The 26,801-nt window shown below is 45.8% G+C and overlaps 2 protein-coding genes across 4 annotated transcripts; one reads left to right on the forward strand and one right to left on the reverse strand.

Moving 5' to 3' along the window:
• The first annotated feature begins 334 nt into the window (after positions 1-334).
• On the forward strand, positions 335-15,205 carry LOC128073533 (uncharacterized protein C11orf16-like). 3 transcript variants are annotated; one of them, XM_052668579.1, is made up of 11 exons: positions 335-1,370; positions 2,565-2,656; positions 2,829-3,006; positions 4,011-4,239; positions 4,794-5,362; positions 6,198-6,342; positions 7,538-7,782; positions 8,844-9,007; positions 10,160-10,409; positions 11,294-11,532; positions 12,262-15,205. In XM_052668579.1, the coding sequence occupies exons 1-10, from the start codon at positions 1,131-1,133 to the stop codon at positions 11,516-11,518; spliced, it is 2,337 nt and encodes a 778-aa protein (XP_052524539.1). In that variant the 5' UTR covers positions 335-1,130; the 3' UTR covers positions 11,519-11,532; positions 12,262-15,205. The 3 variants fall into 3 exon arrangements, with proteins under 3 accessions (XP_052524539.1, XP_052524538.1, XP_052524540.1); XM_052668578.1 differs by having other exon boundaries at positions 13,916-15,205; XM_052668580.1 differs by lacking the exons at positions 10,160-10,409; positions 12,262-15,205 and having other exon boundaries at positions 11,294-11,381.
• Positions 15,115-26,801, reverse strand: ADCK2 (aarF domain containing kinase 2). Its single transcript, XM_052668582.1, has 8 exons — positions 25,638-26,801; positions 24,778-24,924; positions 23,205-23,333; positions 22,472-22,567; positions 20,435-20,686; positions 17,107-17,235; positions 16,430-16,483; positions 15,115-15,919 (listed from the first exon to the last, which is right to left on the reverse strand). The coding sequence occupies exons 1-8, from the start codon at positions 26,784-26,786 to the stop codon at positions 15,776-15,778; spliced, it is 2,100 nt and encodes a 699-aa protein (XP_052524542.1). The 5' UTR covers positions 26,787-26,801; the 3' UTR covers positions 15,115-15,775.

Genomic DNA, 26,801 nt, shown 5'->3' on the forward strand with positions numbered 1-26,801 from the left:
CTCGCTCACGGGTGCGGCAGTCGGCTGTGCAGAGCTGGCATCTCCCACAGGGGATACGTGGGAAGGAGCGAAGGGACCTTCCGGGCTCTGCAGCGAGCCTTTCACCCGAGGAGGAGCGGTTTGAGAAGGGAGGTGAAGAAAAAGCTCGCTCCTTTCCCCCTCCAGGCGACGCAGTTGGTGCAGCCCACGGCGTCTGGTCGCGCAGCAACGGGGAGCGGACGCTCCGGTGCGGGTCTGCCCGGGTGCGGGCCGGCCGCTGTCCCGGCGGCCCTCAGCTGCATCTTGCGGGGCTTCCCGCCTGCTAGGCGGCCTGGGGCGCTCCTGGCACGGCGCAGCGAGGTGTGCGGACAGAGGCAGCAGCGCTGTGCAGTGCGGAGGTGAGCGGCAGGGCTTCTGCTGTGCTGCTGAGTCCCGCCTCGGCTGCAGGGAGTTCCTTGCTGTGACCTGGCCAAGTACGGAAATGCCCTGTCAAGGAATTCACGTCTCGCCCAGGTGAGCACTTTCACGTGAAGTTGTAAAAGCAACTCTACAGAGATTTCTGAGTTTCCTGGTGAAGTGCCATCACGAGTCCTTGTGGAAGGAAGAGAACCCTCAGCCCATCAGCTGATCCCAGACCTATGCAACCGTGCCCTCCCTCTCTTAAGCCGTTTCTGTACTACTATTCCTTTATTTTTCACGTGGAGTTTAAATGACTCCAGTTATACGTGCCTTTGTTTATGAATGCTGTAAAATTCTCTTGCCTCGCTTTTAAAGTTACAGAGAAATTCGGAGCATGAGCTCAGTGAGAGGTGGTTGCACCTTGGAGGCAGGTTGCTTTTAGGGTGGAGGCATGGTTTGGTTTCATAATGAGGGTACAATGAACAAAGTTCACCCAGAGGATGGTGTTTTGTCAAAGAATGGCACGCTGCTGGCTCAGGGTGGCAAAAGTGAGGCTTATTAGTTCCATATTAACATCAAGTTCCCATCCTGATCATGGTATCATAGAGCCTGGCCTCAGTGTCTTCACTCCACCTTCCTTGCTGTTTCTGTGAGTCAGCATATCCAGCTCCACAGTGTTGCCAACTCCTAATGTTGCCTAAGGAACTTCTGCAGAATGGATTCCTTGTATACCTACATTACCCTGAGCAGATATGGCTTATCTGCAGTGTTTAGAGCCACAGCCCACCAGTCTGTGTAGCTATTCACTGATGTACTTGCAGAACAGGAGGAAATCAACTTCTTGTGGACAACAGGTGTGTCCAGTATCCACAGAGTGCTCACTGGGAGACTCTGCCTGTGAAGGAGGCAAGCAACAAGTCATGGAGGAAGTTGCCAGACAAAGTGGGGGGTCCTCTCAAGCGATCAAAGCCCCCCCTGCTGCTCCTGCAAAGGTACAGTGCATACTGGTTATCCCTCCTGAACCTTTATTGGATGGCATTTCATCCATCAGAGCTGGAGGAGAGCTCCAGTGGCCTTATTTTGCCTGGTAATTTATAAACTAAGTAAATCTGGCATCTCTGTGGTGGCCTAAGGCAACATGTTGGCATAGCCAACCTTCTAATTGTACACTACTTGTACCTGAAGTCTTTGTCTGAGAGGAAAGGGAACATTCCCCATAGCTTCTAAGCAAAAGGCATTGTCACAGACACTTGGGGTCAAATCCAGGTTTAATTTGGCCTAGCAATACTTGCTTCTGCAGGGCCATCACGTGGCTCCAGGGAACTCTGCCAACCAGCACATGCAAGGAGTTGTCACTGGCAGCTGGAGGTGCCAGAGGAAAGCACAGGTGCCAGGCCTTGGTTGTATGCTTTCTTTTCTGGGTGACTTGACAGCTTTGCCTACCTCTCATTCATAGACTTTGATGTGGTTTTACCTATAGGCAGAGTGGCAAAATACCATCTTTTAATTAAATATATAGATAATATATGGATAATATTTTTCTAAATGAGCTCTAAATTTCTAACATCCCAAGCTGCTGCATCTAACAGTCCTCCACTGACGTAACATGAGTTTACATGTCCATCCTCACAAAGATTTAAGGTACATGTAGTTACTGGGATTTTAACTTCCCTGCTCCTCAGTTTTGTTACAGACAATTTAATTTCAGCAACGCTTCACAGGGAATAGTGGCAAACTACTGAACTGCTGTTTTTATTGAACATTTGATTAATGCAATATAAGTTTGTTACATTTTGTTTCATTTCTTTTTCACAAAAACTGAATGCTGTAATACGGAGCTCGTAGTTTGGTTGTCCTCACAACTTCCCTACTTCCTTCTATTTTGTCTTTCACTCCTCTCGTTGTCCCTGGCACTTTGTTACCTTTGTCATCATTCTCAAACATTTCACATGCCATCCTCCTCCCCAAGCCACATAGCTCCGCTACTTAAGATCAAGACTGTTTGTGATGAGAGTACAGCTAAACAGCATTGTGTAGCAAAAGAAATGATGTGATATTTAAATCAGAGTGAAGTACCACACTGGAAAGCAATTTCCATTTTATAAATAACATTGCTGCTTAAAGATTTAAGTGTTCAAAAGCCTCGTGTTGCTCATATTGTGCTTCCGTCTTCTTCCCACCTCCAGATAATCTCCATGCACACCTCCTGTGTCCCGTGTTGTCACACAGCCAGTAAAGCTCTCTGTGGCTCTGTGCTGCCAGGATGTCCATTAACACAGTAAGTTCAAAAGCTGTCAATGAGTCACATGCAGAGAAGGAAAAAAGCTAGGAAACAAAGGCAGCTATGAGGGACGGGGGCTGGAGAGATCCCATGTGGGTTTGGTTTGTTTTCATTACAGCAAGCTGCAGAAGTACTGTTACTGGAGTCTCCTGGTATTTGCTTTCTACAGCCTTCCTGTTTGTGCATGGAACCCAGACTCCATTTGTACGTCCTTGATATCCTCAGCAAGATGGAACTTCATTCACTCATCCCCAGAGGCTTCCAGTTTTATAAGGGGGGCTCGTGTGCTGGCAAGGAGGAAAGCTGATGGTTATTACTACCTGGGCCACATCGCACGACAAGTGAAGGTAGTTATTTATTGTTCAGTGAGTCTTTTTTCTTGCCCTTGCCATGGCTTGCCAGTCCCACAGCCCTGGTGCAGAGTTGCTCTCCTGTGATACAGCACAGTTCTCTCTCCGTATCTTATTTTCATCTTTTTTTTTTTCCTTTTTTTCTGATGATGATGGGATATTTACTGGGAAGAGTTCTGCAAGCAGAAGCAGTCTGGAAATCCATCAATTTCCTTGGTTATGAAACAGTCAAACCAAACAAGTCCTTCATTTCCCAATTGTCTGCTAGTAATAGTAATTCAAAACACCCACCTCCAGAAGCTGCTTTCTCCTGACTGAACTGAGGGCTTTCATCGATCTCTTCCTTCTGTGTTTCTGTGACATGATTTAGGATACCAGATAGAAAATGTCCCCTGCAGTCTTTCTTTAAAAATCCAATTCGTTTTTCCAGTTCACAGTTTAGTTAAATACATTGTGATCCTAGTAGAGGGGTGGAATAGCTGTTGGCCATCAGCATGTAAATGCACCCAGATCTGCAGAGAAGGCTGAGATTTTGGCAGTAGAATCTGCCCCACACCCATTGCTGGAAGCTTAAGTGAAGGCATTCAAATTCATGGTAGCTGTGACACTTCCCTCATCTTTTATCCTTTTGCTTTGCTTGTCTCTAGCTGCATCATACCTAGTACTTCATTTTGGCTGCTCTTCTGATGGATGATTTTCCTGGTGAGCTTCTTTCTCAGAGTGCCAACTGTGTTCTTCTGAGCCAGGTTAACCTACTAAAATCTAAGTCCCAAAAGAAAGGAAGGGAAAGGCTGTTAAGCCCCTTAAGCCACAGTTTTTTAATTACTTTTAAAATCCCATATGGATACAGTATGGTGAAAAACCTGGTGGTAGAGGACAACTACATTCACAGATCACATTCTGCTTCCTGGGATTTCTGCCATTTTCCTTTTAGCACTTGTGTTTGGCCGTTAATTGGACCCAGACGTCTGTCTTGCAAACTGCATGTTTTACTCTTGTAGGGCTCCAGGGGATGTTTTTTAATTGAATTTGACAAAAGTTGCCCACTGAAAGGCAAGGTGCAGCTTCGTATGCAGGAAACACCTCTCTACGACATTCTGCACTACGAAGGTGCCTCGCAGCGGTGCCTTGCTCCAGGAGACAGAGTCTTGGCCCCATGGGAGGCTCACACTGAACGCTTTGGCCCGGGCACTGTGCTCAAGGTTATGGAGAACAAGGAGACACCTTTAGGTATGGGGGACTGCCTTCCTTTCTAGCTCTAGTCTTGCCACAGTTGATGGCCGCTATGTAGAAAAGATGGAACAGTCTCGACTGTGAAAAATTCTCCAACTGCTTCTTGGTTTCTCTTCCTGGTTGGTTTGTGGGTATTTTTTCTCAGTGGCAAACTTTTTCAGCTCCCAGCACCAACCTTTGCTTTCTTCTGTGAATGGAAACCTAAACTGAGGGTTTTTGCTGGGAGAGGGGGGACCTGCCAACACAAGGAGAAAAATATTCCTGGCCCTTATGAGTTTCACCTAATAAGCTATTAGTCTGGTTTCCAGCTTTTATGGAGTAAGCTCCTGGCTCACTGTGACTAGAGGGAGTTTTGCTGTTGTGTATCATAGGAAATTCAAAAGGTTGAATTCTAAACCTCTAAGTAAAAAACTCATAGAAGTTGTAACAAAATTGTGTGTAACACAAGCAGTCATTTTGATCATCTGGTCTCTGAGAGAGACGTCACGCAGGTTGATGTTTCTAATATGTTCTTTGTCTTTTCTTTCTTTTTCTTTTTTTAATGTGCTCAGCACACAATAGAAAAGGAGTGCTTGTAAATTTCTGGAATGGGCAAACTAAGGAGGTATCTTCTGACCAAGCTCTGTGGATTCCTCTGCCCTTAAGCGAGCGCATCATCCTAGAACTGCAGATGCCATTGGCAGCCAGGCAGATGGTGGTGGAGTCAAGCTTGGACTACCCATACATTGTGGCACCAGGTTACAGAGCTTCAGGCTGTTACAGACGGGGCCACGCAGGGCTGGACTGCTGGCCATGGCGGCTGTGTTCAGTTCAGCCATGCACTAAGTGCAGCTGTAGGTGTGCCTTAGTTCCCCACTGCTGCCTTGCAGCCTGCAAAAGCCCACAGCCTACAGAGCACGAAGTGCAGCAAGAAAATTTCGTCATCCCAGGAGCACCCTTGAGTAAAGAAGAGCTCAGCAAGAAAATAGAAGAGCAGCTGTCTGAAGTGAGGATTTCCCCTTCAGGAGGTGTTTCCAAAGAGGAAGAGGAAAATGAAGAGAAGAGCTTGATGACAGAAAATCTTCCAAAAGATGCTCAGTCTTGCTTGGAAGAGGACAGTGAGGTTTTAGGCCCTAAGAAGGTAAATGGTATTTCATACCATCTCTTAACACGTAGTCTGCTATCTGCATGATTTCTTTTTTGTTAGCTTACATTTTCTGTTTTTGGTATCAGAAAATTACTAATGGCTTTGGATGTGGCCCTTATGTATGCCTCCTAAAGAATGGAGACTGACTTTATTTGTAGTTGTATTCCTACTCCTTTGACCTGGGAAGGAGCTAAAAGCTGCTGTTCTTTGTCACTGGATGTGTGGTGTCTAGCCCAGTTCTTCCACATTCTGCCTTTGTGTGAAAAAGGCACAAAAAAATGTCAGATGAAAAACTTCATACCAGATAAGGATTATAGTAAGGATTCCTCCATACCAGGGCAGTCCTTGGCATAATTATATGAAAAGATTTCATCGCCCAGGGTGCAGGTATCACTTCTGTGAATCAGAGACCAAAAGTGAATTTTGTGATGTTAGTGGCTGATTTGGTGCCTGTGAACAGAGCACTGGGTGGGGATCAGGAAGGAGGAGGCTGATGTGCACCAACTGCTGCCAAGCTTTGCCCCATTGCTCTGTGAGAGCTGGAATGCAGCTGCCTTCCAGTCAGAGCTTCTCTGGCCTGATCTTTTTTGTGCTCCTCCAGACAATTCCAGGCCACTTTCTAGGTCGTTTGAAGATGTGGGGAAAACAGAAACATGATGAGAAATTTATCTATTTAAGGGTTCTTTGTTTCTTTAGTGAAGAACTCTACCCCACTTGTTTTAATTCTTCCCAAACTTCAGTTGCAACATAAGATCTGTCACTCTAAGTTCACAAAGCTATCTTATTCCTCATCAGGTCAGATTATGATTGCATTTCTTCGTATTTCTAGAGTCCTCAGAGGGAGATGGCTCATGCTACAATGGTTGATACTGCTGTCAACACAGACAGTTGCTTGATGGAGTCAGTCCACAAGGAAGAAGCAGGCAGCAGGCAGCAGGATGCTGGAACAGAGGCTCATTTTAAACATAAACATGGTAGTGAAATTGTAGCTATTTTATCCAGGCATAAGGCTTTCCACACAGAATCGTTGTGGAGGGCCACAGTGTTCTACTGCCGTAGTTCCCAGTGTGTCAAACAAAAATGTTAGTGCCACCCTAGATATAATGTAGTTTGGCTTGAGATGTGCTTTTTTTTTCTCAGGGTGAAACTATTTCCAGATGGAAGTTGGAGTGATTTGGGTTTGATTTTCATTTTTTTTTTTTGCCTTTAAAGCTATTACAGTAGCAGCTTTGGGGTTTTCTTAACTTTTATTGTAACACTTACTACAAATATTATTAATTCAAAAAAATTCCTCGCTTTAAAAAGTCATCTGTAGTGTTAGCTATGACTGGACGTAGCAAAATGATTTCACCAGAGTCATTCTACAGGAAGCACCCCTTTTCTTATTTGTGCTGAAAACTTTTGCTTTGCAATGTCACTGTTGTTCCCTTATCATCCAAAAGGTTTTGGATCGTGATTTCAATCGAGTTGGTACTGTTCTCATTTAAGCTACTTTTGGGATAAGTGCAAGCATTTCACTAAGGTTTCTGAAGGCTTAGAGCTTTTTCCAAGTACTACGGCTTTTGCAGTGCTCAGTTGCAGTGCTGGTGGAGGGAGAATGCAGTCAAACATAAGGGTGTATTTCCCCCCAGCTGATGTTCCTGCATTGTTCCATGCAGTAACTGCTCTCTCAATCTACACTGTCTTTATCAGGAAGATTCAAGCAAACTCTGCCCATGTTCTCAGTTACCCAAAAGCTAGGGAACTGTGCTAGCAGTGTTGTGCACATGCTGATTTCTCCTGTCTCTCAGTAGGATTCATAGCTGAGGCTTTGCACTATCAAGATATTTATCATTTTTGGCTATTTCAGAGCACTGGCAGAAGAATCTCGTGCCTGTCCACAAAGTAACACGTAAATAAACCCTTAAGCTGAGTAGCTGTAAGTGTAGTCAATTATCTTGTATTAAAGTGATCCTGTAAAAAACATGCTTGACTGCAATGGCAAGCTTGTTTTTTGGAGCACTGGGACCTGTTCTATGGAGACTAAGAAACATCTCATTTTGTCAGAGAAAAAAAAATACTTGTTATAAAAGTCTTGCTTGAACATATCTCGTGTGAAAAGACTTTTAAAATCTTCTTTCTTTTTATAAGCTGCCTACTTGCTGTGTCCCTGCTTAATTTATTTAAAAGGTCTTTTTGAGTTCAGAGTGGCAGATGCTCCAGTTCAACCTTCCCAAAGGAGCACTTCTCCCAAAGGAGCCAGTGCCTTGTGTCCTTTCCAGCGACAGAGCTTCTTTGACCAAGTGCATCAGTCACTAAAGAAAGACAGCCTGGCCATTGAATCAGCCCTGCATGTACAGAGACCACGCAGCACCTCCAGTTCACAAGCTGGGAGATTCACAAATCTAAGTCTTCTAAAAGACAGAAGCATTTCAGTAAGTATTTGATCCAGTAGCTTTTAGCTATTAGGACTGGGTGATTTGTTTATGTCAAGTGAGATTATACTCCCATTTGATCTCTTTCCCAAAGATTTTTGCTGCAACAAAAAACATGCACATGTAGAATAATGTTTATGCGTAAGTGGAAGGGTAAGGTTTCCATTCAGTGGTGTACAGGAACTGGGCTCTTCTGCTATTAGTGCTCAGCATTTCTGAGAGCCTCTCCTATAATAACAATGAGACTGGCAGGGACAGTAATAATAGGGAGGCAGTGGACATGATTTGAAGGTCTTGTGGCATTTCCCAGCTCATGGTATTAGAGATATCTCCCTCCAGTTCTTTCCAGAGAACGTTTGGTTTGCAGAAGAGTGGCTAATGGCAGGAACATGCCAATTGCTGCTGGGAGTACAAGGGAGAAAGCATTTGAGAGAGTAAGTATTTCGTCTAAACTTTATTTTAGCTTTTAGCAGCCATGGTGTAGGAGCAGAACTGCTAAGTCATGGCTTGAGACAGCGGTGGGAAGGCAGGGCCAACCCAGGGGAGCTCAGGTGCATGTAATGTACCTGAGTGAGCAGAAGGGCTGGAGCCAGGATCTACCACTTCCCAGACCTCATGTAAAGGTTGGCAGTGGAGGTAAGGGGATCTTGCTGGAGATCCCTGCCCACTCTGTTATTATTGCTGTACTTTCCATCACATTGTAGCATTGCACGTAGAAATGTAAATTAGAGCACGTTTGAGTTTTGATGGTCTCCTTGCTGTTTACGTCAGGTAGGGCATTATAAGGATAACAGAAGTAAATATTGCACTGTATCTGTGAAGAGAAGCCTTGTGAGTGTTCCTTCACACAGCACAGTGTATTTCAAAATTCAAATTAGGAACACTGCCCAGAAATGTGGATACTACTAAAGAAAACAGCAAGACTTCTTGACTATGGGCAGAAATATTGGGCAACAGAGAGTTAGAGCTGCAGGAGGATTTGTGTTTGCTCAGAGGGAGGCAGATATTTCTCTTTCTAACAATATCTGATAAGGAATCTGTAATACATTTTTTTTTCTTAGAAATCTGTGCGTAACAGTGCATTTCAGGAGAGATGGGAAGAGATGGACCTCAACAAGGCCAAGATTGAGCACAAAAGGCACCAAGAGGAAGAGAGGCAGTTGAAGAGGCAGCAGCAGCAAGAGGCAGATGCTGTCCGACGTCAGCTGCGCAGGAACAACCAGAGGTAATAAACCAGAGCCAACTGGTTTTGTTTTTTTTGGAAATAAATATCAAATGGTTGACAATGCTCACTCCTTGCATTCTCATTCAGTCTCCGAACATGGCATGTTATGCTAGTCCCTGCAGAGTGCTCAGGGAGATTCATTAGTGGGAATGAATTGGTGCATGAGTGAGTAGGTGCAAACCAGCTGTAGCCTTTAGCATTACCTTGAGGGCAAATTCCCTTTGGTCTCATCCTCAGAGCTGGAGTCCTTTTGCCTCCTCTACCCCCTGCCCTTACGCTTAGCAGGTCCTTGCCCCCACGGCCTATTTCTTTCCATTTCTTTTGTTGCTCCTGCAGTACCACCAGCAATACATAAAGCTACCTAGCTGCCTGGCTTTTCCCTACAGTTTGGTCCCTACAGCCTGTTTCCTTCACTCCTGGTCTTCAGGGCCAAGAGCGCACATCCCTACCAGGTTGTGCATTCATGTGAATGTGACTGCAGTTAGCTGATAACATCAGGCACCAGCCCATTTAGGGAGTTTGCTGCCTCTGTTTAGGATACAGGTTTAACCTTCATAAGATGCCTGGCATATTTAAATCATAGATTAGTTGAGGCTGGAGAAAACTTTAAAGCTTATCTAGTTCCAATTCCCTGCCATGGGCAGGGCTACACCCAGCAGTTCAGGCTGCCCAGGGCCCCATCCAACCTGGCCCTGAGCACCTCCAGGGATGGGGCACCGCAGTTTCTCTGGGCAGCTGTGCCAACACTTCACCACCCTCTTAGTAAAAATTTCTTCCTACCATCTAACCTAACTCTCCCCTCTTTCAGGAATGCCTTTGTCCTATCAATATCAGACTGTATAAAAAAAAAATTGGTCCACTCCTGCTTACAATCTCCCTTCATGTACTGGAAGGCTGCAATGAGGTCTCCTGAGACCCTCTTCTTCTCCAGTCTGAATAAGTCCAATTCCTTCAACTTTCTCCATAAGAGAAGTGCTTCAGCCCTCTGAACGTCTTCATGGTCCTCCTCTGGACCTGCTCCAGTGGCTCCATGTCCTTCTCGTGCTGGAGGTGCTTCAGACTGGGCCTACCAAGGCAGAGAAAGGGGGGGGGGGAGGCCAGAATGTCTGCTTAACATCTTATGCACTTTTTGAAATTTTGTTTTGTAAACAGGCAGCAATTGTATCAGAGAACTTTGCAAGGGTTGGAGAAACAGCTGGAGCACAAAAACAGAGCTTTGCAGCACATGGCGCTGCTGCAAGCTGCTCAGTCAGAGAGGAGCAAGAAGGAATCCTTCTTGGCAGAGGAGGATAGCAGAAAGTTAAGTCAGAGGCTGCAGTTCCTACATGCACAGCGACTGCAGAGAGAGAATTTTCTTGCAGAACTCAATGAGCGGAGCTTTAAACAAGAAAAAGAAAGGCTGGTAAGGGAAATTTCAAGGAAGTTTTACATGTACTGTATTTCCAGCAGTGGCACTGCATATTTATCTTTCTCTCCTGTATATCCAGTATAATTGTACCATTTGGAGATATGTACATGAAAATTATTATTTCTTTAACGTGTATAAAAATTAAAGATAGGAATTTAATCTGTATCTGTGCTGGGAGTAGCCTTCCTGCATACAAAGAATTATCATAGAATGGTTTTGGTTGGAAAGGACCTTTAAAAATCATCTAGATCAACTTCCTGCCATGGCAGAGACGTCTCTTACTAGATCAGGTTGCTCGAAGCACCATCCAACCCCACCTTGATTACTTCTAAAGATGGGGAATCCACAATTTCTCTGGGCAGCCTGTGCCACTGTCCCCAGGCCTGGATGCAGTGCTGCAGATTGGGCCTCACGAGGGCAGTGTAGATAAGGACAATCACCTCCCTCCCCCTGCTGCCACCCATCTTTTGATGCAGCCCATGACACAGTTGGCTTTCCAGGCTGCAATCAGGCAGCGCTGGCTCACGTCCAATTTTTATTCCATCGGTGTTGCCAAGTCCTCTGTAGAGCTGCTGTCAGTCTGTTCAGCCTTCAGTTTCTACTTATGGGATTGCTCTGACACAAGTGCAGCACCTTGTATTTGGACTTGAACTTCATGAGGTGCACATCAGCCTACCTTCTGAGCCCATCCAGATCCCTCTGAAGTATCAGCTGACCAATCAGCTTGATTTCATCCACAGACTTGCTGACCCCCTATGTCATTAATAAATAGAAATGAATCAATGAATCAATTATGCCATTATTCCAGCGATAACTGGGGGTGAAATTCAGACTTAAAGCTGGCTGCGCAATTGCAAGTGTCATTTTTTTTAATGTAGGATTTTTTGAGGAACAGAATGCAGTCACGGCAAGCAGTGCTGACACAAGACTTAGAGGAGCAGGACAGGCAACAAAAGCATCACCAGGCTGCCAAAAGGAAAGTGTTCCAGAACAGAGATCGTTTACATGAGAAGATGCAAAAAGAAGAACAAAGACACTGTGACCTCCAGCAATACCTCAGAGAACAGAATCTTTTGATGTTCCGAGCATCACTACTAGAGTAAGGAAACTGCAGTGGGTAAGCAGGCACTTGATCAGTTCACAAGTGTGTGTGTATGTGTGAGTGTGCTGCACTTTGGGTGCAAGAATGCAGTTGTGACAAATACAACTCTTGGAGAAATCATGTATCTCCCTTCCATTGCAGCCAGCATGTGTTTTTGCTGCTCTGTCCCTTACCAGTCTTTCTTCCTGGAGTAACTGCTCTGGTCCAGCTGCCTGTGGCATAGGCTCTCATCTTGGTCAGACTGTTGTTCAGTTTTAGGCATAGGCAACAACTCCACTGAAGTCTCATCTCTGCAACCAAAAGCCATGGTGGTATTTAATAGCTAGAGTGCTGCCATCCTGCCCTAAAGGCATCTGAATAGGGCCAGCTTTGTAGGAGCCCACAGAGTCAGCATCTGTACTGTTTAGTTTTGTAGTTTAGGACTGATGACAGTGCCATGGGACAATACAGAGTAGAGCTATGAAAGAGCTGGAAGTTGGCAGAGGGATGTCGGGTTGTAACAGCTTTCAAAATGCAAATGACAGAGAAAGGAATTTCTCTAGTGAGAGCACAGGTCACACACTTTACTAAGTGAAAAACACAAAGGTCAGAAGGAGCTCCCTGGGAATGAGTCTCTCAAGTGGTAGAAGGCACAGATACAGATTATGTCCTGCTATAGCAGCTTGCAGGGGAATTAAATACAAGCGTGGAGAGGCTTCCACTGCTGACTTCTGGACACTTTTTGCCCTTCTGTGTTTCTTCCAGAACAGGACCAGGAGAGCACGTTTCTTAAAGGTCAAGGACAACATCAAATAGTAAGTAAAGCCACGTGATGCTGTCGTGTGACTTACCTTGCAATCTTAGTGTTACATGACGTACAGGGAAGGAGAACTTGGAGACTGGTTGGTTGGGGAAAAAAAAAAGTGCAGCAACGTAAATGTACATGCTGAAATACAGCATCAGTTGTCCATTGCTATTTCCATTATTGCAGCTGACACTTGCAAGTGTCCCACTGCATCTGATTTGCAGAGATCCATAGGAAAGAGGTCCATACATATGATGAAGTTGGGTTACGTCCAGCAACTGCTGTAGGTCCAGAACTGCTGTAGGAGGCAGGGCAGGAATCCAGTAATGTGAGATCTGCTCCCAAAAACCTGGTAAGGCAGCTTGGAACCATCCAGCTTGGGCTGCAAGTGAGTGTAGATCCTTCCACTGTCAGTATTCTCCAGAAAATGTAGGTCACTTCCCTAGAAAAAGAATGACTTAGAGTGTGTGTGTGCGTGTGTGTGTAGAAGAGAAGACACAGCTTCTAGGCATTAGAGTGACAAAAATGTTAATTTTCTGAAATACCTGTCTTTGGAGAATCACCAAACCCAGTGGTGGGCAAGGGATTCTATTTTGCTATTATCTCATTTTTTGGTCTGCTTGTCTCCAAAAGCTGGATATCTTATGTCAGAAAGATAGGCGTATCTGTGCAGGTAAGGCACACGATCAGAATAAATAGGCTACACCACAAATAAGTGAGAAGGATGCTACAAAATGGCAAATTGAAAAATGAGTGAACAAATTGTGTAAGAAACCAGGATAGCCAGCAGCATTACACAAGTTTCCCCATTCCCACTGCAGGGTAAAACAGAGTTACCACCTGGAGCCCAAGATGTAACTTGCTCCTGTTGGCCCCTGTTCAAGTGCATTGCTCACTTCTGATAGTGAGGCATGTGGTGTCAGATGCTCCCATGGATAAGCTGCCATCTTTTTCCCTCTCCAGGACAGAAAAAATAAGGCACACCAAGAGATGCTGTTACACAACGTTAAGGAGAGACGAGTTTAATGATTGTGCTCTGATCAGTAGCAGTGCCTTCATTCACAAAAGGGATGAGGAAGTTACAGTTGTCACCATATAAAATGCAGGTGTCAAATACAGGTGTCACAATGCCATTATCATCAGCTTTGGGCAGTGAAATGATTTAATTCAAATGGGTATTTAGGAAACAAGAATGAGTGCCCCAGCAAACTGTACCACGTCCAGAACTACAATGAAGGGACTTCTTATTTTTCATAAAGGTGTGCTAAGATATAAAGTAATGGGAATAAAATACATGAGATACCTTGTTTTATGTAGCACCCAGAGCCAAAGTGGGTACAAAACTGAGGTGCTGCAGCTTGGAAACACGTAACGCGCTTTCTGGAATATCACTCAGCCAAGAGCACAGGTATTAGAAAAATTCATCCCTGTTACAGGAATACGTTTTCAGTTATAGTAGTTTCTAAAAATAAGAAGGTTAAGAAGTCCCCTTTGCGAGTTCTTTTCTGAAATTCTGCTTAATCTGTTGCACGGCCAACAATTTCTTAGCATTAAGTTTTGGACTGTGTTCTAGCAGAGCTAACTGAGGGGTATGTGCTTTGCTTTCCCCCACAGAATGAAGGCTAAGGCATCCAGGTGGTTACGAACTATTCTGAGGTCTTCACAGCTAAAAGGAGTATTTGTTACTTCAGGATCCATAATAAGCATGAGGTTTATGTGTTTAAAAAAATGCAGCAGGAAACAAAGATAAACCTAAATATAAGGTAAAGGTTTGACTTTGTTATTTTTTTTTTTAATGAAGTTGTTAAACCATTTGGTTTAAGCTCTATTTCACCTCAGGATAAAGTTGGCTGATATTTGCTGTTGGTGCAAGTGTGAGTGGTTGTGCCTACGAGCTGCATAACAGATGGGGATTGAGCCCAGGCTGCAGTGCTGTGCGTGGCACCCGCTGGGTACAGACACAGTAGGGCACACACACACTACTGGGTGCTGGCAGCACATGGAGATTATCTTCAGTGTAAAGTTCAGAGGTTGCTTGCTCTGCTTTTTTTTAATATAGACAGAGTTATTTACTCAAAATCATGCACTATTTAGGACAATAACACACTTAGTTTTGAGTCTGAGCCTGCTTAGACTCAAGCAGAAAGTTTGAAAGCTACCATTAAACTCTGCTGCTGCTTTTTATCCTCAAACATTTGAAAATGGAGTATTTCATGATGGAAGCGCATGAAATACACTGAGCAGAACTCTAAATTAATTTTTCAGACTTCATTTATGTATCATTAATCATCGTTTTATAATCACCATTAAACAGATCATCTGCATATGTGCTTTCTCTTCATTGCTTAACCAGCTGAGAACAGGCAACTGCACAGAGCCGTGTGTGGCTGCAATTGCACATGAAGCCTATCTGGAAATGCATTTAGCATGACAATATTTCCAATCATTCATAGGCTACGTATCTTACCATAAAAATAAGGCCATAAAATAACATTAGGAGTTTTATTAAAATAACGGACTGTAAAAGCTATATGATGTAGCTCATTTGTTGGCTTAAATTTGATTTAAACATTCACAGTGTTTTCCATCCTTTAGGAAAGTATTTGGACTCCTTGTTTTGCAAACTGCCCAAGGAGAAAAACCACACCTCTATGGATGAGTTAAGGCTGTGAGTTGCATAGGATGAGGGCTGGGAGGCAGGGAAGGACAGCACAGCAAGGAGAAAGCCTTCCTAAGCCTTTTTTAAAGCTTCAACGAAAACTGAGACCAGTACAAGTATTCCCCAAAGTTGTTTTTATTATGGAATTAGTTTTTCTGCCATACATACATGATTGTACAGTATAGTTTAAAAAAAAAAAAAAATCAATATACTGGTCTGTTTTTATCATCCAAAATGACCAAGAACAGGAACTCAGGGCAATTCTACAATCAAAATAGAAGTACAAAAGACAAAAAGGCTTACTGGCTTTTTTCAGCCTGAATTACTTGCTTAGGTGGCATCAGAACATCATTTTTTTATACCATATTGACAGATCAGCCAGCAAATTAATATTTAACCCAATTCATTTCAAAATAAATTTGATCACTGAACATCTTATTAAAGACTTTTAGACAATTAAGACTGGTTTCCTCATCAGCCCACAGTGATCTTTTACACACAGGCTACATGACATGTCAGTTAAAAACTACCAGAGCATATTAGCTCATAGAACCACATAATTGTAAGAGTCAGAACTCTCCATCTGTGCAAAATCTTCCTGGAAAAGAAAGGCTTCTGAAACAGACCTTTTCAGACCTCACGAAGATCCCATGCCTGCTGCTTAGCTGACAGGGTTCAAGGCAGAGTATGGAGGGTTACCACCATGTGGCATTCCTCCATGACGCGTGGAACTGCTCTCACCTTCAGCTTCCTCCTGTCAGCTCACAGGTACCACAGGTAACCCTGCACCATGAGAGGGCAGCAGCCACGAGTGTCTATTCCAGGACAGAAGCTGCAGTTCTGATGAGCAGTGGTTTAGCTGCCTCTAGAATGTCCAGTTCAGGGTCCAGTGAACGACCAAGACCTTCCAGAACCATGATGGCAAAGATGATGGAAGCAAAATTGCTCTCGAGCTTCACCTAGAAGCACAAGAGACAGCAGACCTTCTGAGCTCATTTCACACAGGTACGAGCTCTGGCAAAGTGGGAGAGAAGTGGGGCAGAGTTTAAGCAGGTACAAAATAAGAACATAGTTTCAGGGGAAGCACCCTCAGACAACCCAAAAATTTATTTCTCGTTTCCGTGTAATTTTCCATACTAGAGCAGCAGAAGGTTAGGATTACTCACTACTGCTAATGGGCCTTTAAACCATGGCAGTATCCAACCTGCTTGAACACAAACAGTTAGGTAAGGAGCAGCTCACCTTTTGAAGGGCCACAAAAGAGCTGTAGGTACTAGAGAGGAAACAGCCCCCTGCTCTGCCTGTATACAAACAGTTCCCAGCCAGGTGCTACCACTGCATGAAGGTACACCAGGGCACAAAGAAATTATAGTCACAGTCCCCCTCCTCATCAGTCCTTTGCAATCCCAGTACTTCTCCCTCCCCAGGGAACTTCCAGCTGTTGAAAGCAGACTGTGACAGCTCCTCACCTTATGTGTCATCAGTAATTTAAAGACACTGGAGAGGAGATTTGCCACCTGGAGCTGGAATACAAAAGGAAAAGTTAACGGCTGTTCAGCGTACCCCTGTTCAAGACAACTGAGCCACATCCATGACAGGTAGGATTCAAAGTGTTGTTAGCCCTTACTGCTAGTGGTGGGACAAGACTACTGGGCTGAAGATGGCCAACAAGATGTGATCTTTTCCACCCTGCCCAGTATAAGGAGTTCAGCTCTGACCTGTGGACCTGTGTGTTTATTTGCCAGCCCAGTAAGGCTGCAAACCTTACAGCAATACACGGTAACCATTAATTTCCTCAATACCTCTGTACTACATTCTATGAAGTGCCAGGCTGGCCTTTACCAAAAGGATACAAGCTGTAACATCAGGTTTACACAGAATCACACACAGTTTAGTGACTACTCCTCACAGAGGACTGCAGATGTTAGAGATCTAAAGAACAGAATTAAACACACATGGTTTCATTCTTAGTTAGAGGGAATTAGGAAGAGATTTTAGAGACTTAACTTCATCTGAGACACTAAAAGCTCCAAGTAGTGCATGGTGCTGATGGGATCACAGCTGGCCTTTCCACCTGGACCACTTTAAAAGCCAAGCTGCACTGAAGTACAGCTACAGGAGGGCGGGATATGGTTTGTGGACTTGCCTTTCCTAGGGCAATGGTGTTCCTTCGAACTTTGGTCACTAGTTCTGCCATTTCAGCTTTGAATCGCTCAATATCCTGGCACTGGTTGGCCCGAGCATGGTGAAGAATCAGTTCTGCCACTTTCTCCCCCTGTGAAACAAATGGAAAAGAAGAATCAGCGGAACTAGATCACTGTTACCAGCAGGTCTGGAGCTGGAAATCATACCTGAAAGACATCTGCTGCAAAGGTTCCTGGAGGAGGCATTTTGCAGGGAGAACTCCCAGGGCTACGCTCTCCCATTCCAGCAAGACACCCAAGCAACCAACAGAAGCCAGGTGCAGAAAGAGCAGAATTGGGCCAAAATTTTTAATGAATATCTGGCAGAACCTTGCTCTATTTTTCTTGTAGGGGAAGATATAAAAAAGATCATCTCTCAGTCAGAAGTTTCAAGGAGAAAAAGAAAGCCAGCAGGACTACAGGTGGAGATAACAGTGTAATGAAGAGCATCCTCTAACCTTTCCCTAAGGGCCAAGTTCAGCCTTCCATTTACACACTTTGGAGGAAAGTGACGATGCCAGCACATTTGGTGAGAAAGGCATGGCAAGAGCAGTACCCAACCTTCACTTGTGAGAGAAATTACAGTTCTTCTTGGATGAGTTGTCTCATAGCAGTGGACAGAGCCAGAGGCCCCAGGTTTGGCAATGAGATTTGGTGTACAAGTTTTTTCACCTGCATATTGTTTAATACATCCAACATGAGGCACAAGGATGGGTAATTAAATGATCACAGCTTTGGCTTAGTGGCTGAGAAGTCTGGCAGCACAGGATGGGCATGAATGCTTGGGTTCTAGCACCAGCTCCTGGCTATGCCTCTGTAGATAAATAAACTGAGGTAAAACCTGTCCCTCCTATCCACTGGTAAGCCATCCAACCCAGAGCTGAGTATGCCATTATGTTTTATCACAAAATCAACAGGACACATCATCACTGGATTCTCTAGCCCATCTGAGAGTGTATTTCAAATAAGTGAGACAAATCCCAGTTAAAATCCCAGTCAGAAGTGCAGTGCCCCAAAGAGAGGCAGCTCTGATACAGCACAGGTAGAGCCAGGAAGGATGGTGGAATCCAACCACATGTTCACAGGCAGCCCTTAAGGAGCACAAGCAACCAGGAACACGGTGCCCAGGATGGACAAACAGGGCATGGTGCAGCACATCAGTTCACACAGGCAGGGTGAGCAGGGAGGGCAAGCACTCTGTAGGCTGCAGAGGTAAGGTCTGTAGGTGGTTTCATGGTCTAAGTGCAGGATTAGCACCTACTGAGAATAGAGAGCCCAGTCATGGTATCCACCTGACAGAGAGACAGACTACCTGCACTCATCAAAAAGGATGTCAAAACCCAGGCTGAACTCCGAGGCAAACATTCAGCCATCCAGGCTTCCAGCTGCACAGAGTACCTGAGCCTTTCTCTGGCACCATGTGGCAGAGGTGAAAACAGTTGTGTGAGATGCAAGCGTGTGAATGATCTGCTCAGCCTCACAGCAGGGCTGCAAGATGAAACGCAGGTTAAAGTGTGTTTTGAGGGCAGAGAAAAAAAAAAGTTTTACTGCAGAAGAAAGCACAAGATTTGTGGCAGCACGTATCCCCTCACTGCCAGCCTGAAGACAAGAACTTAAATGAGAAGAGAGAATGGAAGCAAGTCCATGCCCACTCTGCTCCCCCAGGTGCCTTCATACAATAGGTATGAGGCTGTGGGGGTGGAATGCCTGTCTGTGAACGATAACAGCCCACCTACACTAAAGGAACCAACAAAACCAAAACTAGAAAAGCCTGCCTTCCCCCAGTATCAAGGCTACATCCTCAAAAAAGAGACAGGTATTAGTTGTAAGTGACTCCTCCCTGCAGGGAACTGAATGCTCAATATTTCAGGCAGACCCTCTTAGAGAAGAGGGTCTCTCTGGAGCTCAGGTAAAGGACATACATCACCAGGAAACTCCCTAGCCTGGTACTGCCAACAGATCATTATGCACTACTGTTTTTCCATGTGGGGAGCAATGAAGTAGCTACACACAGTTCAAAGCCATCAAAAGGGACTCCAGGGCCTTGGGACATCAGCTAAATGAATTGAGGGCATGGATCATCTCCTCTGCTTCCTGTACTGGGTAAGGACATTGAAAGAACTGCAGCGATCCAATCCATAAAACCTGGCTTCCTGGCTGGTGCTGCCACAAAAACTTGGGGTATTTTGACAGTGGGATGGCCCAGATGACACCAGGCTTGCAGGAACCAGTTGAGGTTCACCTCTCTCAGAGGTGCAAGACAGTTTATGGGGAAAAGCTAGCTGGGCTCATTTGCAGGGTGTTAAAGTAGGTTTGAAGGGAGCATGGGGATGATAGTCAGCCTACCTGCAATAAAGCATAGGATAGGATAGCTAGGTTAGAGGAACACAGTGCTAGTAGGGCCCTCAACCTGCTGCCTGGAAATGTACTGGCACCACTGCAGAACAGCTGAAATCTTAACAAGCCAGGGACCACTGAGACAATAGGAAAAGGCAACAGGGAAACTCAAGGGAAATACTTCAAAGGAATTAAGGAATTATCCTCCATGAAGGCAACAGGACCAGCTGCCCAGCTGAAGTGCCTCTAAACCAATGCACACAGCTTGGGAAACAAACAGGAGGAGCTGGAAAACTACTAGAAAATCATGATGTAGTTACTGTCACTGGAACCTGGTGGGATGATTCCCATGACTGGAGTGTGGCTATTGATGGCTACAAGTTGTTCAGTAGAGACAGGTAATGAAGGAAGGGAGGAAGCATTGTCCTCTTTATCAAGAAAGGCGTGGAGTGTGGAGACCTGTCCTTGGAGAATAGCCATGAGCAAATCAAAAGTTACAGGTGAGAGTTAGAACAAGGACAATAACAAAGGGAGCCTTATGGATAGGGTCTGCTACTGGCTGCCCAATCAAGTGGAGCCTGTTGATGAAGCCTTCTTCTTCCAGCTATAGGAGGCGTCACAAAACTCAAATGATTCTATGAGCAAACCCCAAGTGGCCGTAAGTGACACCAGAAGCACTCTAAACCAAGGAGGGGCAGTAGCTGCTTTCTGTCAAATACATTCAGTCTCCTGGGCAACTGAACTCACTCCATTTCAGTAGCCTGCTGCTTTAGGCGTGCATCTTTGTCTGGTAGGCTTTCCAAGCTAGCAAGGGGTGCTAGCTCTGCACCCCTGGGGAGGACTGTAAAGGAAAACAGAAAGAGAACTACAGTTTGGCCACCAGGCTCTCCAGCTGTCTCCATTCCCCAACCTCAACTGCCACATCAACTACAACTGCCGCGACAGAGGCCTCACCTGGCCCTGCACCACAGCTGTGAAAACTGCTCTGAAGTTCTGCATGTCAGCGCTCTGCAGCTCCGCCACGATCCCTGCATCCAGCAGCACCAGGCAGAGCGGTCTGAAGGGCGGCTGCACTTCCAGCACGAGGGTGTCACACACATCCACGATGGCCGTCTGCTCTTTGCAGCTGCTGCTGACGCAGGCTCTGCCTTGCACCAGGATGTTCCCAGGGTGCAGGTCCGCGTGGACAAAGTTGTCAACAAAGACCTAGAAGATGAGCAAGTCTTAGAGCAGTGGATTCCCACCAAACGCGTGCCCACACCGAGCCCCAGGCAGACAGCATGGATTCACGCAGTCCGTTGTTCCCTGTTGTTGTTCCCTGTTGTTGTTCATGTGCAACATTTGCAACAAAGCCAGCGGTTTCTGGCGAAGATTAACTGTTGAAAGAGTGCGAGTGCTACTCTCTCCAGGAGAATCAGCAGAGCTGTGTGAAGCAATCCTGCCCATCTGTGAGAGGTGAGGTAGAACAGTGAGAAGTTCAGCAGGTAGCTCTCTCCAGCAATTAGCCCTATGCTCAGTGTAGGGTGGTGGGCCTTGGCAACAAGTAACACAGTTACTTTGCCATTCACTGCTATGGGGTTGAGTGCATGGCTACCTTTGTCTACTCCAGCACATCAACATACATTACAGCTGTATTGAAAAGTAAGGAAAATAAGTTAAAAAGAAATAAGCTAGAAGAGGAAACAAACGTACACAGCACTTCTCTGTCTCTGACAGCAGTTAGAAGTAGAAAGGAGCAGCAAGAGGGTAAGGCACAAGGCAATGCTTCTCCAACAACATCCCTGGCAATCTGAGGCTGCAAGACTTCCTACCCCAAGGAGGTTATTTTGCACCTGGTAGATTTCTTCACCTATGCATTTGTCTAATTCTCATGTAAATAATCACAGCAGTGCAAAAATAAGAGGGTTTGGGGGATATTGCTTAAAAAACGACCTCTGATCATTTTATGTCCATTTCATTGTTTTAAGGAACTACAAACAATAGGTTCATATTTACAGTCCTATACTCATGACTCTATACATCTTTATCAGAAGCTGCTGTAATTTCTCTGCTTTTCAGAGCTAATCAGATCTAACATTAGCATAAAACTACTGCAGTTCTACCACTGCTCTTCTGAATGGTAAAAGCTATTTGAGGCTACCACGCTATGTGAAGTTATAACTGCAAGCCTCCCTATGCACAATATTGCCTTAGCACAATATTGCAAGAACCAGCTGAACTTTACCTGACATCCACTGCTCACTTGCTCAACACTGAGGTTATCTGCAGCTCTTCCCTGCTCCTTCTCATGGCTTCTCACAAGCAAATTAATTTTATGCATGCACTTCCAGCTCGTTTTTTATTGTCTTGGCCATGAAAGAACTAAATAGCCAGAAGCTGAATTCAAAGCTATATCTGGACAGGTTTTTTTCTTTACTTCGTATTTAATTCTTCTCTATAAAAAGACAGTTTTGGGATAGGAGTGAATAACTGAATAATTTCTCTCTTTTCCCTGTGATTTGCATCCACAGCCCTCTGCAGAGAACGTGGCATCTTCTAATTATGTGGTACTTTACAGCACTTGGGCAATCTGTGAATATTCATTAAATGGATCAATGGGTTTGCTAAACAATGCTCTGATCACATTTCACAGTGGGACCCTGCCACGTGCAAGCAGATCTCCTTTCTGCAGCTAAAGGTGCTCCACGTCAAAGCCTGCAGAAGTGCTGTATGTAGGCTTTACTCAGGTCATGTCTTACATTGCATGTGAAGCACAGACCCTCCCTCTGTCAGTTCAGGAGCTGCACAGTGCACCTGGCAGCCCAAGTCCTGGGTTGTCACAATACCTGACATCCACGAGCTGGCTCCAAAAGGCACAGATGTGTCTTGAGTCCAAGGGGAGAAGATATGGGAGCAAACAGGTTCTCTCCTTAGCCACAGTGTCTTATTACCCCAATAGAAAAGATTCTGCAGGAAAATAACCTTCACTTCCAGCCTTTGTCAAGTGCCTACCATCTTTAGGAGCATGTCCATGCCCATCTTTGCGAGTCTCTGCCTCAGTTCTGTGGCAACCTCTGTGTGTAGGTAGTGCGAAATAGGCTCACTCTCCTGAAGGAAAGAAAAAAAAAAAGACCTGGAATCAAATACACCCTGAGTCCCACATGCAATCATACCTTTACCTACGTGCTGAGACAAGGAAAGAAAGTAAGAATAACCTTGAAAGGACCAGCTCATTGGGACTGTACCTAACAAGATGGTAAACATGAGAACATCAAGGGTTTGTTCTTTAGAAAAAGTGTGCAGCACAGCCTGGGGCAGAGACACCCTTGCCACAATTGCATGCACAAAAACTAGGGCTGAGAGTAGCTTTGGTCCATGACTCAAACATTCACAAGGAAAGTCAGGCAAGCATCAGATAGTGTTGGGCTGCTGAGCTCTGTGCTTTGACCCATCCCACAGGAGAGCTGGAGCGTTACGCTGGTTTGCAAAGCACAGACAAGTACATGGTGGCTGCACACACTGCTGGTCTGCTTGGTTTCAGGCCAAGAGTTTACTTCTGTATAGAGCTGTCCACCATCTGCCTACTGGGATGCACTGTTTACAAACAGAGTAGAAGAGACACTGAAGAAGGACACCAATCTCTATAAGCAAAAAAGAACACCCTCCTGCCTGTGACTGCTACTTCTCAAAAGATGCATCTTTAGCACTCTTCCCTGCTGCCACTGCTCCCAGATGCAATTCTTACCTCAAATGTTTCCACGAGAACATCTGCTGTCACCAAAGGGCGAACAGGAGTTGGGAACTTCACAAAATCGACGTCTAGGAAATTTTGACAGAAGCGCTCCAGATTTCTGGCTTCGTAGTGCAAGTCGATCTCCAAGGAGAAAAAGGAAAAGCAGATTGGGAGTTAGATGCAGTTAGATCTTTGGGACCTTTTATTAGGATATGTCTGTAGAGTGCAATATACAATGCCTACAAACATGGTCAGAAAGCCAGAATGAAAATAAAACAGAGCGATGCTTCTTAGAAGCTTACAGCCTTCCTGATGGGAGAACAGAGTAACACACTGAGTAACGAGTGGCACATAACCCAGCACCTCAAAAATACCCGAGAAATACTACAGGCATAGCGTCTCAGAAAAGACCAGGACTGCATTAGTTTCAAGGGTGAGAAGGAACCAAAGATTGCTGTCCAAATAACAAGGCAGGCTGGCAGGCCTAGCCTCAATTAACAGATGGATGGGCAGCTGGAGCGAAAGAAATCTAATGTAACACATACAAAATAATATACTATGAGAACCCCCAGCCTCAGCCCCACTGAGGGGTAGGGTGGACAGAACCTTCTCCTGTCCACCATCACTGCTCAAGATGTGGGAGGAAAGATAACCTTGCCTCATTTCCCTCACTGGGCTGTGGGAAATATCCCAGACATAATTCTTGTCCTTTCAAAGACAAAATGACAACAGGCCAATGAGACACTCTCCTCATCCCAAGTTTTCAGAGTCCAGCAAGAGTTCTGTCCCACTAAACTAGTCCTAATGACCTTCAGTCACATCTGAATACAGTTTACAACATGGATTGCTGAGAATTTCTTGCACTAATAGAAAACAGTTCAAATTTTGAGAGTTTGAAAGACTTGACACTGCAATATCTAAACACAAAAAATGTAATCAGCAGATAATGGTTCATTTTAACAAACATAAAAGCATTTAACTGCAGTGAAATCTTTGTGAATTTGGCAGCAAGGATATTTCAGCACTTACTGAACTGGGACATGTTTTCAGAGCAAAGTTTAACTTCACTCACACTACCATTCTGATGATGATACAATGTAGAATAATACCTCATTTAAAAGGGTGTTAATTATGCTAATATGTATTCCTCAAGGCTAGGAAACATGACCAGCACAACCAGATTGTAAACTTAACTGTAGGATAAGAGCAAAACACGTGAGCACTTGTTCAGAGATTCTTTTCCTCTAGAGAGGTCTTTCACCAGTGTTCATCTTTCCTTCATAATTCTGCAAACAGGACTGCAGTTATGCTAACCTGCTGCTCCAGTTTGCTAGAAAACACACTTCAAGTTATAAAACAAATTTTAAGTTTCCTAACGATTGTTAAGCTTCTTTGTAGCTTTGCTTTCTTATGCTGTGAGCACATAAGTTTTCCTACAGTAATTTTATGTGCCTGATTACAGGAAATCATAATGAAAGAACAACCAAACCTCCACCTAATCTTTTAAAAAGTAATAACATAGATGGAGTAAGAGCCAATCAATAGCAAGAAACAGTTTTATTTCAGTACGTGGCATTGCACACACCTGCTGAAGCATAAGTTTCTCAAATTCTTCTACAATCTCTGTCAAACTGAGCCACTTGAATCCAGGGAGAAGTCCAATGATGTGGCTACCCAACTTCATGAGAAACAGATCCATCTGAACTTGGTGGACTAGCCCTGGGTGCAGGACCTGCACAAGAAGAAATGGTGGCAAGTCAACTCCTAGAACACTGTAAAAATGACAGTCCATTTTTATCAGCTAAAATTAAGTATTTGAAATGAACAGAACCTACCCTATAAAGCTGGGAACTAACAAGGCTTCACAAGACAGTCCTCAAAATAATTCTTATTTTGCCATGAATTAAGCTGTGAAGAAACACTGCATAATTTTCAAATGGAAAACTTCCGTCCCAGAGCCTGAAGTTTCACCCAATGCCATTTTCCCCTGTTTCTGTTCTTCTGCCCCTTTCCTGCCATGTAGTACAGACTAGTATTTGGAACAGCTCCAACATAAAATTTCTTTTAATAAGCTTTGCTGGAAAGAACGTATCTGTTCCAGAATTCTCCATATGAGGAAAGAATGGGTCTCATTTACTGAAAGGTGAAACAATTTATATTCATTCTTTTAATACATATATGGGGCCCTGGCAGTTTCTGGTATCCAGGTGCCGTGTCAAATGGTGCCACAGAAAGGGTGTGTATTGGAGCTGAAAAGAGCTGGGGACACTGCTGCCTGGATTGCAGCTGGCTGGAACCAGAGCACCAAAACAGTATACGGAGGGAAGTGAGCATTGCTCCACTTGGTCATATCCAGCCAGCTCTTCTCCATCAGAACCAGAATCTTCCTTGTCTTGTCCCATGCACTCTACATTCACAGGTCTGCCAGTAAGACGCGTGACTTACTTTAACAGCTACAGGTGTGAGGTGTCTGGCTGATGACGGATTTGCATTCGGGAGCAGCGTGGCCATCTGCTCCACGTGGGGTGTTCCACTCACAGGACCTCTCAGGGAGCAGCCGCTCCTCTCTTCCCACATCCCTTCGCTCCTCCTTCTCAGCCACTTGAAGAGGCCGCTGAGGCCCGACACCTCCCACGCCTCAAAGGCAGTCCGTAACTCGGAGCTCCGCGCCAGCCCCTCGGCCGGGGGTGCCGCGACAGCCGCGAGATCGGCATAGGCTTTATACACCTGTGCCACGCAGCCTGAGCCCACCGGCTCTTGGCTGGGAAACGTAAGGATGCTCCTCCAGTCCTCGCCGAAGGCCTTCCTCAAGAGCTCGTCGGTGTGACCCCAGGGGTGCGGGCTCACCTCGACGTGCAGCTTGGAAAACTCATCGCAGAAGGCCTCGGAGAAGAGGTCCCTGCGCGTGCTGGCCCACTGGCCCAGCTTGATGCAGGTGGGCCCTGCGGCCTCGGCCGCTCTCCGCAGCAGCCGTAGCCACAGGAAGGCCAGGCCGGGCCGCAGGCGGCTCAGCGGGTACAGCAGCAGCAGGGGCCCGAAGCGCAGTAGCAGCACGCAGGCCCGCAAGCCCAGCCTTAGCACCAGGCACAGCCGCCTCAGCAGCCCCCGTGCCGGCCGCTCCGGGCCGAGTTCCCCAGCCCACACCGGCCGGACGGCCGCACTCCACCGCTCCGGCCCCTCCCGCCGCCCGGCCGCGGCTGGCACCGCCAAGACCACGGCGGCCCAGCGCCCGGCCCGTAGCCTGCCGCGCCCCGCTGCCGCCCACACGGGCAGCGTCCCCCGTACCCCGGCGGCCCGGCCCAAGCGGGGCAGGGGGAGCAGCCGCGCTGCACAGCCCGCCACCATCGCCCGCCAGCCCGCCACCAACGGACGCCGGGGCGCGGGGCGGGGATCGCGGGCAGGGCCGACCGATCGCTGCAGGCGGGCTGTGCCGGCCCGCCCCTTAAAGAGGCATCGTGAAGAAAAGTGCAGCTCCCTGACCGGCGGTGTCCCGCTGTTCGCTGGGCACCGCCGTGGGTCCCGGGCCCCCGGTGAGAACGAAAGCAGAAAATTGAGCAACTCCAAACACAAATAGTGCTGCTGAGATGTGGTCATTCTGTAGAGCTGGTG

The sequence above is a fragment of the Tympanuchus pallidicinctus genome, unplaced genomic scaffold (genome assembly GCF_026119805.1).
Source record: "Tympanuchus pallidicinctus isolate F22 unplaced genomic scaffold, pur_lepc_1.0 scaffold8, whole genome shotgun sequence".
NCBI lineage: Eukaryota > Metazoa > Chordata > Aves > Galliformes > Phasianidae > Tympanuchus > Tympanuchus pallidicinctus.